The sequence below is a fragment of the Ascaphus truei genome, chromosome 1, assembly GCF_040206685.1.
Source record: "Ascaphus truei isolate aAscTru1 chromosome 1, aAscTru1.hap1, whole genome shotgun sequence".
Classification (NCBI taxonomy): domain Eukaryota; kingdom Metazoa; phylum Chordata; class Amphibia; order Anura; family Ascaphidae; genus Ascaphus; species Ascaphus truei.
Genome location: NC_134483.1, coordinates 464,250,048 through 464,268,363, shown reverse-complemented (window position 1 = coordinate 464,268,363; position 18,316 = coordinate 464,250,048). Strand labels below are relative to the sequence as shown.

Genomic DNA, 18,316 nt, shown 5'->3' with positions numbered 1-18,316 from the left:
CCACCCACTCAGTCACCCACACACCCACCCACCCAGTCACCCACACACACCCACCCACCCACCCAGTCACCCACACACCCACCCACCCACCCAGTCACCCACACACCCACCCACACACCCACCCACACACCCACCCAGTCACTTTCACCCAGTCACCCACTCACCCACACACTCACTCAGTCACCCACCCACTCACTCAGTCACCCACCCACTCACTCAGTCACCCACCCAGTCACCAACCCACCCACTCAGTCACCCACCCACTCAGTCACCCACCCACTCACCCACCCATTCAGTCAGTCACCCAGTCACCCGGGGGAAGCCCAACCCTGTCGTCCGCCCCCCCAAAATTACATCCCGGGCAACGCTGGGTCTCTCAGCTAGTATATATGTATATACAGAGAGCAAATAAAAAGATCACTTTGAAAAATCATTGTTACATCGAGCCCATATAAGCTAATGCTCGCTGTTAACACAGCTTTAAAGCACAGCATGGGATGCTCATTTGCATGTCATTTCCTAGAATCCCTTGCTGCAGTGGAAACACTGTATGCTGGTTGATAATGGTGAAAGGCAGGGTTGCAAACCTGCCTAAGACATGTGAATGTGCTCACAAGTGATCTTTTTATTTGCTATATGCAATACGGTGGAGATTTCTTGTTACCTTTCTCACCCACCATAACTTAAAATATATATATATATAAAACATGTATGGTCTGTGTATATAGTGCATGCATGTTACATGTGTGTATGTTGAGTGCATGCACATTGTATATATCTGGCACATGTGCATGGTGCATGTACAGTATATGCTCTGCACAACTGTGTGCAAGCCACCTGATTCCCGGGCATGTCAGTTGCACTTGTCCCCAGCTCAAAATTTAACAGACATCCCCTGTCCAGCAGCGCTATTGCTCTAAATGCGACATGCAATCTGTTCAACTATCATGCTAATCTTTTGGTTAATATTGTATCTGCTTCTGATATGAACGGATATTGTTCTTTAAGTACAGCACACTATGAATAATTCACAGAATGCTTTGATTTTCTAGATATGTTGTCACCTTCTCTATAAGCTTTCTGTCATAGAATATTACTGGTCATCATTACAATAGCTGCAGACAGGGCACTCTTGATAATTTAGAGCAATAGACACAGGTTCACCACTTTACAAAGTGTATACATCACTGGTATATAGTATTAGATGCAGGTACTCTCTATCCTACAGTACATCGTACTTTTATAAAATGATATGAAGGGCAGCAGATATTGACCATAATATACTGTATAGACAACAGGATCACGCAGGTAAAGAACACGGGAGGTGTTTCCAGGTCTGTTCCTAAAGAAATAGTTAACAACCAAGAAAGAAATCCTATACATGGTGCACACCATTATGTATGAAGTGTACAATGTAATGATGAGTAATTAATAAAACATAACCTTTATTATATCAAAGCACAATGTACTTTAAAAATAAAGGATTAACACTCCCTACTTCATTATTTTCAATACATATATTCTGAGTGATAATACATAATAATAAAATTGTCCCAAAGGAGGGCACATGCGTCCTCTAGTTGGTTTAGTGACAATGGTATGTGCTTCCAATTTTGGTAGGAGTAACTGGAATTTACTACGTTTGGTCCACCTAGGTTGGCTCCCTGCAAATACTAACTCTTGTAATACAGAGATTAATGTATTTTTGGCAGGACAAGTTGCTGCCCTGTCAGTTAAGTAGTTAATACACCCCTAGCTGGAGAGGAGGATGTCGTGGGTTAATAAATGCTATCAGATGCTTAAATCAGGAATAAAGAATCTATCAATCAATGCCATTTAGCAGTGGGGGAGAGCAGGCAGGGTGGCGCAGGGCAAAACGTTTGTGCACCCCTGTGTCAGAGCATCATATTTTTTACACTATCTATTCATTGTAATAATTTAAAGAAGTAGATTTAAGCTGATACAGATATTCAGTGCATGGATAATAAGAGTTTAGGACCTGCGATATCTGGTCATGCCTTGAAGTGGCTCACAGGCTTATAATGCTTTGGCCAAAGGGTTCAATTAAATGAGCCTTTTTTCAAGAGATATATATATAGGTATTTCACTGTGTATTTTTGTCATATTGGATGTAGCTGTGGGCTCCTTTTGTGTTTTGTTTTTTGTAGTATACAGTGCCACGCCCAGTAGCACTCCTTTTGACACTTCTCTACATATATATATTGTTGTAATTTTGGGAGTTTATATGAGCTTACTGGGTATCTGTGGGCATAATAAGAGTTTAGACTGCTTATTCAGAATACTGTATTTGGTCCAGCAGTTAATTGGAATGACTTGGCATGAACATGTAAAGCCTGATGTGTCAGGAGCCGGACCATATTTAGGCATAGGCCTACTAGGTTTGGGGGCGGCAAAATTTGGAGGGCTGAAAATTTCGGAGGGGCTGGTGATGCGGTTACAGAGGCCCCGCCTATTTTCCCCCCAACAATTAAACTGATTGCCGAGGTAGAGCACAGGGCATCTTAAAGGTCTGTTGCCTTTTCCTGCAGCATCACCCTGCTCCTTCTGAAGCGTCAAATGACACCGCAATTTCATGTGGTGACGTGTTGCTATGACAACGTGACATCACATCGCATCCCATTGTCATGGAAACTCATTGCCATGTGATGTCGGGATGCTGAAAAAGGAGGAGACCAAAGCGGGAAAATTGTAAACCTGAGCCTGGTCAGGAGTATCAACTTTGACACTACCAACACAATGTTGCGATTAGATTATGAGTTGATGCAACTATCCAATGTATCTAAGGATTAAATTGCTTGTTTAGAATAAAGAAATCAGTCCAGCAATTAGTTGGAAAAGCTCAAAAGTATGTGCGTTGAAAAGTAAATACCTTTAAACACTGTCTATAGAGACTCTCCCCCCCTCCTCTCTCCCCCCTCTCCCCCCTCACTCTCACTCTTGCTCTCTGCCCCATCATACACACACACACACACACACACAATACCCCCTCACCCACAATACACAAATACAATACCACTCTGCCCCATAATACACATAAACACAATACCCTCCAGCTCCACAAGACACACACACAATACCCTCCCTGCCCTACAATACACATACACACCCACACAATACCCACCCTGCATAATAATACACACACACACACACACACACACACACAGAATACACCCCTGTCCCACAATACACATAAACACACACACACACACAATACCCTCACAAAAGTCTTGTATTATCCCTCTCCCACACAATAGCACTACCTCTCCAACAATAGCCCCACAATACCCCCCTTGCCCCAGGGACCAAAACGTCAGACTAAATGTTTACTTGTTGGACTAAAATATTTAAAACATTTCCAGTCCTGTGCCATGCTGGTATTTTGAATCACTAACGTGACCCTTTCTGACATATATATACTTACTGTATACAGTATATATTGTGGCAGGATCACCTCGTGGCAGGGTCAGCAAGAAGCCAAAGAGTGGTTTAAGCTGTAACTGCAGTGGTTTATTCTGTACAATAACAACCAAACATTAGCCACACTGTCCCTTTAAGAAAAGCAAACCATAAATTAAAACCCTACTCCCCCTTGGGAGAGTTACTAAACACCTCAGGCACTATCTACCTGGCTGGCCAGATAAGCCAGTTACCAGCCCCAAACACACAACAAGGACTTTGATATTGTTCACTGTAGTTATCTGTTAGATGGGGAACTATGTCCCATGTGAGCCCAGGCAATCCCTCGGGTCAGGTCAGAGCTCCACTACCTCCTTAGGTCTGGAACATCAGTTTCTTGGAGCAGGGCTCTTTCCAGCAGTTTCTTCATGCCCAAAGCAACTCCATTTCCTGGCTGTGATTCCCAGGTGGTCCCAAGACCCTGCTCCCTGCAGGACTGGGCCAGACCAACTAGTATCCTCCTGGTTGGGGAAAAGTCACTCCTTCTCTCTCTGGGAAAAATAAGCTCTCCGTGGCAGCTCACTGACTGCCTTTTAAAAGCTATTCATTCAGGAGTTCTGTCTGTTAATTAGGTTGCACCTGTAGCTAGGCTCTCCGGGAGAAATTTAACTGCCTGTATGCTGGAAAGCACATACTGCACTACACTCCAGCATACAGAGACAGTGACTGTCACAATATATACATTTATATATGTATACAGTCCTTTTTTTGTAAAACAAAAGGTGCCGGTACCTGGCCTCTTACTCCTGATAGCAGATCAGGATTGCTCTTGATCCTTATCTCCATCGCGTTGTTGTGACATTGCAGCATCATGCGACCCACATTGTCATGGCAATGTGACATGATGCCGCGGCGTCATGTTGTCATGGCAATGCAGCACTGCCGCGTCGTTGCCATAACAATGCATAAAAAGAAGATGCAGCCATTGATGAGGAGCAGGAGGAGAAGGTAAGAGCAAAATACTGACGCGTATTATCACAAAAAAAAACCCTGTGTATATATATCTCAACACTTGCCAAATCCTGTGTAATCCACCCTATGCCTTTACATCTGTATGTCTGCGTATTAACGTTTTACTCAAAAAACAGCAACAACTCAATGGCTGTTTTGTTCAGACATGTTTATCGGTAGTTTTTTCTTTGCTCTTTTACTTTCACCCATAAATTGTGACATTTTGTGTACATTGTTTCCTTGGTAACACACCACTAAGCACATCCCCCATTCTTCTCCTGCGGCATCCCGATGTGGAACCAGGGACGACTGGCGTGGGAAGCAGGGGGAAAATGGTCTCCCGGGTCGTTCAGATTTAACAAATTTAGGCCAGCAGCAGAGAGAAGCTGTGTGCGGCTCACTTTAGATTATAGCCAGCAGGTGACACTGCAGAGCCCAGAAGCTCCTCATCTCCTGGGCTGGCTCCTCTCTGCAGTGTGCTGCTGGTAATGGAAAGTGTGTGTTTATGATGCATGGATGGTGTGTGTGTGTGTCTGTATATATGTATATGTAGCCCTGGCTGGTTTTGGGCTATTAGTCTGCCCTCCTCCTGGCAGTAATCCCTAGTAACGGAAGGTTTGCCGGGAGTAATCATGGGTTTTCCCCACACCTTGCAGCTCAGTGAGTCAGAGAAGGTAGTGCAATCAGGCCTGCTGTCCAATCAGGGACAGGGGGTTGGTTCTTACTGGAACTGACTTAATGAGCTACACTTCCTCTATTTAGCCAATTGTCTCTACCATTGAGAGAGATAGGTTTACCCTAATCAAGCTGTCAGGGCTCTGGCAGTTTGAGGACCTCCCTTAGGGGAGTGGAGGGAAACCATTTCCTCTTATTCCATCAGGGGATAAGGGAAGAGCAAGGACTGCTCCTGGTGGCCAGTGGCCAGTGGCCAGGAGTGTAGGCCCAGGGACATCCTAAAGGAGAAAATCTGAGTGCTAAGAATTGATTTGGTGTAAGCTGTTCACTGCACTTGATTGAGAGAGAGACAAAATAAAGATCATCTGTTCACAAGACCCTTGCCTGAGACTGAAATCTATCAGGAAGGGGAAGAGGTAGTTCTCGTGCAGAGATTTCTCCCCACACATCTGGGGGCTGCAATAGATGGAGGCGCTGTCACCGTGAGTACGATTCGGGCAAGACCCCAGAAGCCTGTCCTGACCTTCCCAATAACACCAGGCGGGAGACCCAGGGCCCCCTGTTACCAGCAGGTTTGCACCACACTCCCATGAGTAACCAGAGCAGCTTTCCCCAAGATAGACTCTATATGAGATTGGGTGGGGGAAACAGGGTTACATATACATGCGGCATGGAGTGTGTGTGTCCTATGGAAATTTCTCATTAACCTCTGTGGAGGGAGAATGACTACAGTGAGTACATCCATACAGCATAATGAAAGAACCTTCCTTGCTTTAAAAAGTGGGAAGGGGCGAGCTTAAATCGTGGGGGAGGGAGTTTCAACAGGTTAGTGTTAGAACCTGCAAAGTTTGGTCATGGCGTGATGTTGGCTTGCAGGCTTATAACGCTTTGGCCAAAGGGTTTAACCAAATGACCCTTGTTTATGAGAATATTATTAATGAAGTATTTAACTATATACTAATTACTATATATTTTGTCAAATTGGATGCAGCTTTGGGCTTTTCTGTCTTTTGTTAGTTATATATAGAGTATTAAAGGCTAAAGCTGATAAATTCCTGGAACTATTGAAATCCCTGCTCTGATTGGTTACAATTCCGGGCATTATCCATTTAGTAATGGCATGGAATTTTTGACACCCTGCAAAGTTTTTCAGCCAATCAGTTTTGAGTTCTCATAAACATAGTTATAGCAGCTCCCAGACAGGAGAGGTGATTGGACAGGAGGCACCAGCAAGGCACTGACTCCTCCCCCACCCGGCTGCAGAGGGCTCCACCAAGGAGAACAGAGTGTGTATATAGAGGGGGCTGTGTGTATGTTCAATTTAATTTCAATAAACACGTGCAGTAAAAGCATAAGAATGTAGATGATCATGCTGATAATAATCAATTTGACTACAAACGTGTCTATTTTGTTTAACGAAAAATAAAAAATAAATAAAAAAGCCTACATTTAGCCTATAATACAGTAGCAATAATCCCCTCAGAACAGGGCATTACTGGCCAATACTGCCCTGTTCTTTGGGATTATTACTTAATTTTTCTCCAGATCATTCAACTTAAAGTACTTACTCTTGGTAGACTACATGCTGGCAGAGCTGGAGTTGAATTCTATCTGGAAGACCCTGAAATGCTCTGTTCTTCTTTAGACACAATTGAATCTTTAAAACAAAAATATGTTTTACATCAATTATGTATTATGTGCAATAGCACTTCATTCATTTTTGCTGTATTTATGTCCCCTTTTGGTATTAAATCATTTTCACTGTAATTAAAAGTTGCAGTTCATGTCTGCAGTCATCCCCTACTGGGGAAGTCCCACATACAGTAGGGAGCAAACATGCCTCAGAATATCACAGAAGATTCAATGGTAATAGCCTAGGACGCAAAAGTAATGTTGCCGCAGAATACTGGAGCTACAAAGAAGAGACCAAGGAAGCTTGTTATATCTGCATTATGCTCCAAAGTGTGGCTAAGGCAGGGGTGGGCAACTCCAGTCCTCAAGGGCCACTAATAGGTCAGGTTTTTAAGGTATACCTGCTTCAGCACAGGTTGAAGACGGAGCCACTAATTGAGCCACCTGTGCTGAAGCAGGAATATCCTGAAAACCTGACCTGTCGGTGGCCTTTGAATACTGGAATTGCCCATCCCTGGGCTAAGGGAATAGTGCAATAGTGCACCTGGGCTAAATGTGCATCTAATCTAGGAATCCTGTGTTACATTAGATTCCCATTACTCAGAGGAGGTTTATACTCTAACACTGACTTGGCAGAGCTTGTTGACACAATAAAGTGGGCTAATAATGATGATCCCCACTTCAGAATTATCTTATCTCAATAGCAAGGTAACTCCTCCACTTCTCTTTCAACCCCTCCTGAAATCTCAAGTAAACACACTGAAAAAAGTAGGTGAAAAACATGACACATGGATCTTGTCAATTTCAAATCAAAAGGGGCATTTGCACCTAATACATAGCCCCTATATTCTGTTTATATTAGTGGATTTAAAGCAGCTGTTTGCCCTCCTCATTTTTTTTTTAACCAGGATGAAAGGGGCTATTCTCAGTTCTGGGGACCCCATGGTTTTCTAGGTACTTACCAGTAAAAGTAGAGTGTTTTAGTTACATGTTAGTGATTCAAAATACCAGCACGGCACAGGAGTGCAGGTGAAACTAAATGGTGATTTCAATCTCCTGCTTGACGGGAAGGGGTCTCTGACGTTAAAAACCCTGTGGTCCTGCTCTGGGTACCCACTTGTTCCTATCCTAAAAATGAGGGGGGTCCAGAAGATGGGGACACTGCAGCTATAATGTGTCACTTCACCAATGGTTACATCAGGTATTCTGTACAGGGTACAGTATTGTGTTTAAAAGCATTATTGCCACATTCTCTTATTAATGACGAATGAGGCATGAACAAAAACTGACCCACAAAGAATGGTAAATCAATGTTTACAAAGCAAACAAAACACTTGTATTGTACAGTACCTGCCTGAGGTTTTGTTGGTTTCTTTGCTTGGGACAAACAGACAACAGGTTCTTTAGCTTTTCAAAGTCTTTCCTCTGCAATAAAAAATATTATTATCAATAGCCATTGTGTTTATGTTGGCTGTAGCATAATTATCTCCATAGCCACCAATAATATTGTAATTAATGCCTACCACAGAAAGCTATTACCGAGATACGTACAGTATTACTGTTTACTTTTGGTTCGTTGCTTAAATGTGCAATCCCAGTTAAAGCCACAGTCCAACTATTTCTCTTTTGGAAATTGCCTTTCTTTTTCATCTAAAACTCCATTGTATTCTTTCTTCCAATCTCTTTCCTTGCCCTCCCATTGATTTCTTATTGAATTGCATTTTTCACGTACAATACTGCAGATACATCTCCTGTTGATCCACGTGGATGAGGAACCGGAAGAGCACAGCAAACGAAAAGTGGGGACCAGGCAATGATTCTGCTATTAAAAGTGAGGTTTATTCATATGATACACACTACAGCATGGACAGGAGGAGGTAGAGTATCCCTCTTACGCGTTTCATTTATCAAAGACTCTTTGATAAAGCGCTGCTCTTTCCATTACCTGTTTGGATTCCTTGTTGCTGACACCGGGCCGTGGCCCCGACCTCACTGCCTTCCGCCTGCCCTGACCCTTTGCCTGTCCCCTGGACTCCGCACCATTGCTGCCAGCCCTGACCCCTGCTTCCATACCAACTACGAATATTCAGTCGGTTTATTTACATCCCTACCTCAGCCCTGCAGGCCGCCTCCTCATTTGAGACGAGCACCGTCACAAGAAGTTCTAGAATCACGGGAACCTTCCCGTGAAGACATTGTAAAATCAGACAACCCACCCCTAGGCACATCATCATCAAATGCATCCATATACTATTGTCCTGGGTAGCGCTTGGTGAGGCCTTAACCTCAGAATTTTGTCTCAATACCTTAGAGGCCTGGCCCTACCTCGGCCTATCACCGCCAATACCTTGTAAGAGGTAGTATCCTTGGCAGCGTGTCTGTCCAGGGCTTTGCCTCGGGCACGGCACGGCTTAGCAAATTTTGTGGCTTCGGCCTTAATTAACGGGATGACAACTTCCGGTTGCACCGGAAGGGTGGCAGCAACAACTGAGAAAGAAGTACCGGCCGGTACCTCCAAGATGGCTGCCTCTGCAGGAACCAGCTGGGCCGAAGAACCCTCGACAGTCAGGTAGGCCGCTGTCCTCGCCGGAACCTGGGAATCAGATGCATCCTCACTGGTCTGCTGGGCTGATGTCGTCTCTGGATCCTCCTGGCCGGGAGTAGACACCTCCGACGCCTCACAAAGATCCTCTGGGTCCCTGGACATGTTCCACTTGGGTGGGGTCACCTCCGATGACATCACCGCTGGTATGCGACGCTCTCACATGCACCGGATGGCTTTTATTACCACCGCAGGTATGATATGGCAACACTCCGGCAGGAGTACCGCAGTGGAGCCTCCCATCTCGATCTTGTCCCGCACAGCATCCGACACTTGGGTGAGTAGCTTCTGGCAGGAAGCCACGCTCATTACCGGGATGTCAGGTAAATGCTTCTCAGATACCACTGCAGTCGATGAAGACCTTGGGAGCAGTATGGTGCTGGAAAGCATTTCCTTGGGTATCTCACACACATAGTTCGTTCGGGGATTAGGATTGGGCCAGCGCTGTTCCACTTCAACAGCTGCTTCTAGGGAACCTACTCCCAACTCCTCAAACCAGGCCATAGAGTACGGCTGTGGCCATTTCTAATACACTCCCGTCCGTGTGGCACATAGAGGGCCAGCATGCAGCCATGCGCAACTCGGGGGTGGCAGTCTCCATAAGTTTTTATGCCGGCCACAAATTAGTTCATAGAAGTCGCTCACATCCTTCTGGGAAGGTGCGGGTGGTGGCGGTAGTACTGGCTGCAAATGAGGCGTCTTGCACCTCTTGCATCAGGATGTCACAGTCAATTCTCTGCCTGGGAAATCACATCTTGAACACACGCTCTGCATAAAGTCCTCCCCATTGATATTTACCAGTAGGATACCTCCTGGTATGGTATACAAGGAAGTAGCATTCTCGGCCATAGTAGTGGTAATATAAAGCGGAAAAGTCTAATACAGCTCCGGCTCCTTGGTCTCACCACGTGTAACTGAGGGTGTGGTAGCTTGTGCCCGGCTACACCCCCAGTGGTGACATATAATCGCTTGCCTCCTCCCCCTGGTGGATCCAGGAGTACAGGCACATTCTAGATGGGCGCGACTTCAGCTTTCGGGGCACATTTCAGCACATTTCAGGGCACGTATTTGCTTTGCGCCAAGCCCTGCACAGTTTTGCAACAGAAAGCTTGCTACTCTGCAAACCTTGCCACTCTGCAAACCTTGCCACGCGGTCCTCCCATTTTTGGCAGGAACCGCTCTTTCACGTGCTGTAGCTCCACTGGCGGGTAAAGTGGTCCCTTGCTGGGCAAGTCACCTAGGACCCTACACATGTGGACAGTCCAGATATAGCACACTGTGGCTCTCTGTACTGGGGTACGCTGTAGTATTCGCTGTAGTTCCTCAAATGGAGGTTTTGGCTGCCTGAAAGTCAAGCGCCCATCCTCGGACACTACCCGCCATACTGCGAACACCCTCCATTAGGACCGTGATGCTATAGTCCCCTTCTGAAATTTGTGGGTCCCCAGGATCCCAAAACACCCCCAGCATCTACACATCAGTCCTTAGGATGGCACGGGGCAGGCTGCAGTTCCCTTGGTTGGAGCCCTTGGGACACTACCCCCACACCACTTCTTAGTACTAGGACCGCACAACAGCCCCCTCTGTGAAGACTACCATAGTATAGCTGCAGCTCCTCAAATGGAGGTCTTGGCTGCTTGAAGGTCAAGCGATGATCCTCGTATGCCTGCCCGCTTACTTAGAGAGGAGAGGTCCACATTATAGCTCCATCTAGCGGGGAGCCCTGTCCTCAATACTCCATAGGTCCCCTATGGAAACTACAACCATGGACCCTCTAATTTGGTAGACAGGAGAGAACACTCTTTCTCTTGCTGCAAAAGCTTGTTCTAATAATAATAATCTCAGCAGCGCCTCCAAATGTAACAGGTGTTCCCCCACCCTCTGACAGATTTCACTGTTACCTGTACTCTTGTTGTGCTGTACCTGTGAGGCTTACAGGATTGCTGAGTGTCCGACGATGGTAGTGGGGTAAACAGGACAGACTTTTGAATATAGAGATCTCATCTCATTCTGGATGCAGCGCCTCCAATCCCAGGAGGCCCCATCAATGCTGGATGCAATCCCTGTAGGAAAACCATCTTGCACTCCCACTGATACACAGCAGTCACAGGAAGGAGTATAAAAGCAGCAACTGGCCTTTATTGAGTACAGCCGTACACATCAACAATGCCTTTTCTTCTAGTCCCTGGACTCAACCGCCAGCTCTTGGGACCCAGTCTATCCCTGACTCCCATGCTCCCTGGTGGAGCATGGAGTAGTTGTTCCCACTCCCCTGCGGGAGGGATCTCTCTCTTCCCTGAGGAAGGATAACTCCCTAAATTTGAATCTGCAGCCCCTTTTGCACCCAGGGGAGGGTCCTAGGCCCGAGCCTAGTCAGTACCCAGGTCTTAGGCCCACCCCCCTGTCACTCAAGGGAGTTGTTATCTTCTACAGCAGGAAGGGCCTAGATATGAATCTAACACTGCCTGCACTGGTACCTGGGCTTAGGTGTTAGGTAGGGCAGATTAGTAGCCCATGGGATACATGGATACACATGTATGTAATTTACACGTTAATTTCTATCTTATTGTTAACTACAGTAATAATTTTGTACTTTCTTCGTGTTACTGTTTTATTAGGTATGTATATTTTTAATGTTTTTTAGTAGAATATTGCTCTGTTTTGTTCCAGTATATATTTTCTGTAAGAAGAAATCCCCCACTTTTTAAATGATATAATTGCTTCGAGACTAATATAATGTTTTTTTTCTATTTCTAATATTCCCTCCTTCAAGGTGCATCAAATTGAAAGGGATTCCCTACTCCCCTTTCATAAAAATACCGGGAGAAGAAATATTCTGTATCATTTGTTTGTACCTACAGCAAAATTAAGCCATTAAGGGTAGTATCCAAAAACACTGGCATATACAAAACAGCGACTCAACCCTCAAACCAACATCGCAAGATCAGCCTTTATTTTCCTACAGGTGTTCCAAGACCATTGAGGACAAGCTCATGAAAGCTGCAGGACCTATACCCACATTGAGACAGCAGCTGTTGAATGAGAGAAAAAAAATGCGCGACTACGTCTAAATTGTACCCAGTGCAATTTAGTTATCAAAATAAATGGGCAGTCGTACTGAAACAGACGGCGGGCAACGAGCAATGTGGGAGTCCTTCGCAGATTCTTAAAATAAATAAAACCTATTAATCAATGATTTGAAGAATGCATGTGAGCTCCTATGTTTTTCCTGAAACCCATATGGTGCTTTATGGAAAAACTCTAAGTAAAAAGAATCTTCTGAATCTACTTTCATGGAAACACAGAAGTTTGGCCCAACAGAAGTAATCAGTTCTGTGTTCTCATAAAGGCTTTCGCCTTACACAATACCTTCAATGTAGGATGAAATTGTTTCAGTGATTGCCTTTTTGGTTTACAGGAAGTAATATCTAATGCAGGGTTTACTACATAATGGAATTGAAAACATTACTGGAGAGTAAGTGAATTGCAAAATAATTTTCTTGTAAAGAGGATCATCTAAAGGTCGATGTATGGTTACTGCAGTTTTTACTCTGTCTTGCGTCCAAGAGCTGATTAGCAGTTTGTATGTACAGTATACTAGTCCCAATTAATCCCATTAGGGATCATTTATCATGGTGTCCTGGTTGCAAAACAGGTGCATAAAGCAAATTGATGACATATCTTACAATACATCGGGTGCTTGTCTGTGCACCATTCTAGTACCCGGGAAACTTTGGAAACTAGATAATATGTTATCAATACGGCTCTCGATCCTTACCCATTATCCCTATGATCTATCGGTTTATAGTACTACAGAAGTATGAAATTCCATTAGCCAATAAGGAAAAGTAAGAGTGAAATGAATAGGGTCAGTTGAATCATTTGTAGGTTTGCAATAAGGTATCGATTTCCTGTAATAGACTCACAGTTTTCAATTATATTTAAAAAGTGATTGGTCATCACTGAGATTCCTGCTCTAGTGTAGGACACTTCAAGTACAGAGTTTGTTAGTGGATTCATTTGTTGCTTCTTATTCATTTGTTTGCCCATTGTAGGTTTCTAACAATGTATCAACACAGGGGGTTTGCAGCCTTTGCAGAAGACAAACCAGCTTCAATATTAGTGGCTGATAAGGCATCGTTACTAGTAGAGATATACAAACTCTTCAACCAAATTTGTGAGTCTTGCAAAATTTGCTGTTTTTCCCCCAAAAAACTTTTTAAAATTTAACTTTAAATAGTTTGCAAGGAGTTTGCCAAGTTGGAGTTGGGGGGAAGGGAGCAGAAGGGAGTACGAATCCTATTTAGTAGAGTACCTATTGACTTTTGACACATTGACACATGGAGGGATACATGTGTAAAGACCTGACATACATGGGGAATAAGCTTAGATGAATATGCAAATCGGTTAATTTAAATATGCAAACCATCCTATTTCCCCAGGATCGCAGGTGTGTTCACAGTTATCGCTCCACAGGTTGTATATACAAGTCTCTTCCCCCCCACCCTCTAGCAGATGAGGTTGAAAAAAGACATGTCAATCAAGTTCAACCTACAGTATGTTAAATTTAGATGTCGGAGATATACTTTAATCACCAGAACTTTTTGAACTAAAATATTCTAATTAACTTTATTGCGAATTTGTTAACTTTTTTGAAAGTTGGAGCGAAGCATAGGTGAGGCAAATTAGTGTGTGGGCAAAGTGTTACTATGTCACTTTTGGTGTTAAGGGCGATGGCGCCGATTCGACTCTACTGCACAGAGACTGCCATTGACTTGAACGTGGTAGAACTGAATAAATGAAGAGAGGGACCCCTTACTCTCTGCTGTGAGCAGATCAAACTGTTTGGCAAACGAGTGGAGCGGCTGCCAGCCGACCTGCAAGTATGTGATTAAGATTTGCAGGCCTGTCTCCACCATTTCCAGGGAGCAGCTAAAGCAGACTCAGCTGTATTGGGTCACATTGCAGAGGGGCAACTCAAAGTGAACGTCTAGGACACAGGAGCTCTGTGAACCAATTTATCTACGGGGGTTAGGCTAAGGCCCCACTCCCAGAGTCAGCGCGCCCAAACTGCAGACAGGCAGTGCGCTGACATACACAGACCGCGATATGCGGTCTGTAGGGAGCGGGAGCCGGAGCGGGAGGTGGGCGGGAGTGGAAGGTTTGACAGGGAGGGGGGGCTTGGCTTGAGCGGAGGGACCCGCTACTCTCCCCCCCCTCCCTCCACGGACTCGGGCTGGAGCTGCTGATGGTAAGCAACACACACACACACTCATACACACACACACAGGCACTCATATACACACACACACACACACACACAGGCACACACATACACACACACACACAGACAGAGGCAGGAACTCACGCACTCAGACACATACACACACACAGACAGGCATGCACGCACTCAGACACACACACACACACACAGACAGGCACGCACGCACTCAGGCACACACATACACTCCTCCCCGAAGCCTCTCCTCCTCCCGAAGCCTCCCCTCCCCATTAGCTCACAGCCACACCACGTGACGCGTCAATGCTAGGGATCACCATTTTCTTGTGTCCCATAGCGGCTGACGCGCCACAGCGTGTAGTGCGCTGTGCCGCCAGGGGGGACCGGGACTGGCTCGGGAGGATTCCCCTGCTGGTGGGGAACTCGCGTGTGGCCGCCCGCGCCAACGAGCGCAGAAGGACTGAGGCCTTAGGTTACAGTAAAATGGTATGGTAATTAGTTATGTTGCATGTATAGCAGCTATGTGGGTGGGGGTGTATTTCGCATTAATTGCCTGTTAAATGAAGAGAGAATCTTAGTTGCTGCGATTTTGGCCGGATCAGAGCCGAATACAGAGACTAGTAGTGCTGCGGTTTCAGAGGAATACCCACCAGACCCTTGCTGATGGTTTGTGGGGCCGTCTTTGGTAAATGTATGTATGTATGTCTTTATTTATATAGCGCAATTAGTGTACATAGCGCTTCATATTAGTAATACACGTGACAATCATATAAATAACACATAATACAAATAACAGGTCATGGGAATAAGTGCTTCAGACATAAAAGTAAAATTTTGGAAGAGGAGTCCCTGCTCCGGGGAGCTTACAATCTAATTCATGTCATTTAACGAACAGTCGGTGCGGTCACGTTACCATTAGTATATAGCACAGTTGAGTGGCGCAACATGTGTCCCTTAAGACCAGAGAGGTAGCTAGTCGAAATGGATGCTAGGTCTAAACCCGGATCAGAATCGGGTATCTTGAAGGAGATTCACCACTATAACTAACTTAGAGAGAGAAAGGTAAGCATGTAGGCAGCGATCTGCAGGAGTGAACACCCCCGGATAGAAATCAGCCAGGGTGGAAACCGACGTACGTTCCGCTGTGTGTGACGGCTTCTTCCAGGGTCTATTGGCTCTAACAAACTCTATTGAATAAGCCCTTTTGTATGGTGCTCACTTTTGAAAATCACTAACCATGTTATTCTTTGAAAAGCTGCTGATGTTGAAAAGGAGGTCACTTCTGCTGTGGCTCTGCATTTTTAGGTGGAATACTGCCCAATCGACAACTGTGCTCCTTCCTATGTATCTGAACAGTAAACAAAAGATGAGATTAAGAATTAGATTATAAAAATTAAGTATATGAACAAAGTAAATAATTCAATCCCTTGGATTATCGCTATATATCTTTTGCAAAAAGATAATAAAAATAATTTAAAAATATTAGATGAAACAACATGTCCTCTCAGCAGAGATTTCTTATCCATTTTTAAGTCAACTATTTTAATGATGTAATATTATGGTGTACATTTTAATGATATAGTAAATTTGCCAAACCGACAATCCGTTTGAGATACTCAGAGACAATTTAGGGCCACAGTTACAACAGTAACAATTTAACATGCAGTCATGCAAATAAATACTGTATAATAGTATGATCACTCACTAAACCACGAGCTTTTAGTTAATTGGGCCATTACAGTTCTAATTGATTACATTTGCAAATGTAGAGAAGTAGTGGGTTACAACAATTGTATGAATGACAATTAAAGAGTTAGTTAAAAGGTGCAATGAATGTCTTTTAAGAGGTTTATTTTAAACAAAATGGTTGAAAAAAACCATTTTTAATTATTTATCTTTTAGAGATTAAAGAGATGTTTTATTTTGTAGGCTCTCTTACCATGGCTGTAATGGGTACTTGCTCAAATTTACAGCTCATCCCTGGACACTACAACTTTGGAATCGGTGCTCTTGAAAATAAAAGCAGTATGTACTCTATGGCTACTGAAATGTTACATAGTTACATAGTAAATGAGGTTGAATAAAGACATACTGTACGTCCATCAAGTTCAACCTAAGCTAAATTTAGATGGCAGATACTTTATCCTATATTTGTACTTGCAGTATATTGATCCAGAGGAAGGTAAACAAAAAACCCCAATGAAATATAATCTAATGATGTCTCATAAGGGGAAGAAAAAGATTCCTTCCTGACTCCTAATATTGGCAATCAGATTACTCCCTGGATTAACATCCATGTTTACTTATTTGGTATATCCCTGTATACCTTTACTTTCTAAAAAGATGTCCAACCTTTTTTAAAAGATATCTATTGTATCTGCCATCACAGTCTCCATGGGTAATGAATTCTACATTTGAACTGCCCTTACTGTAAAGATCGCTTTTGTTGCTGGTGAAATCTCCTTTCCTCCAACCTTATGGCTGTGTCCATGGTATGGACGACCGCGTGGATGCGTCTGCACGCTGAGCGATCAGGCTGCCTAAAGGCAGTGATCGCGTCTATATGGTGTTGCGGGCGCGTGCGCGCGGAAGCGGGAGAGGGTGCGCGTTGCGCAAGAAATCAGTTAAAACTATTTTTTTGGCGAACCGAGCCAGTCACGTGAACGGTTCACCCAATGAGGGCGAACCTGCTCGGTGACGCCACTGGCATGCCCCTAGACATGCCCACGGACGGCACGCGTACCATGGCCAGGGAAAGCACCCGCTTTCCCTCAGCCTCCATGCGCCTCCGAAGTGTCTATGGACGCAGCCTAAGGGATGACCCTGTGTTGTTTGTACTGCCCTTGGGATGAATAGTTCTTTTGAAAGCTTCTTGTATTGTCCCGAATATATTTGTATATAGTTATCATATCCCCTCCTGCCTGCCTCTTTTCTAATGTAAACCAATCTAAATTAGCTAGCCTCTCCTCAGATAAGATCTAATTTGCCTTTAAAAGCCTTTGCACCTTCAAGTAGCTTCCCCACTATTGATGTCAGGCTTACAGATCTGTAATTCCCCGGTTGTGATCTCGCGCCCTTTTAAAATATAGGCACCACATCTGCTTTACACCAATCTTGTGGTACTGAGCCTGTGGAACGGGAGTCCTTGAATATTAAATGTAATGGTTTGGCTATTACAGAACTTAACTCCTTAAGAACTCTTGGATATATGCTCTCGGGCCAGGTGCTTTATTTACTTTAATTTTATCAAGCCACCTATGATCTTCTTCTTCAGTTAACCAAATGTTCGTTAATATAGAGGTTGTGGCTTCTTCCTGTGGCAGTACTATTGCAATTGAATCTTCCCTTTTAAATACAGAGGCAAATAATTTGTTTAATACCTCTGCTTTTTCCTTATCTCCAATAATTTGTGTTATTGTTGTATGACAGAAGGTTATTCAATAAAATACAGTAGTGACATTTTGCTCCTCTTTAAAATAAGTATTCTGCATTATTGTAAAATAATCTTAGTGAAATAGAAACCTTAAAATTTCCTTCTGTAGTATGACTTAAAATAACACCAACACAGACCTTCAGATGTAGCCAGACTTACTGTTTTCAGTACCATGACAAGGCACGAGATTCCTCACTTGGGAACACTTTGTGTACTGTGGGCTAAACCCGGGATGCCGTGGGAAGCCAAAAAAATGTGATCCCATAGTTTGGTGAGTTTAATTTATTTTAATTGCAATTCATTATGT

General features: G+C 44.1%; 1 protein-coding gene across 2 annotated transcripts in view; it reads right to left on the bottom strand.

Annotated features, from left to right (window-relative positions):
* The window catches only part of LOC142463472 (uncharacterized), a 233,811-nt gene that overhangs the window by 182,063 nt on the left and 33,432 nt on the right, over nt 1-18,316 (bottom strand). For both annotated transcript variants that reach the window (XM_075566294.1, XM_075566301.1), the window contains exons 3-5: nt 15,813-15,924; nt 8,086-8,160; nt 6,672-6,760 (exon numbers count right to left, since the gene is read on the bottom strand). In XM_075566294.1, the coding sequence (XP_075422409.1) occupies nt 6,672-6,760; nt 8,086-8,160; nt 15,813-15,924 (276 nt within the window). The remainder of the gene's footprint in view (nt 1-6,671; nt 6,761-8,085; nt 8,161-15,812; nt 15,925-18,316) is intronic.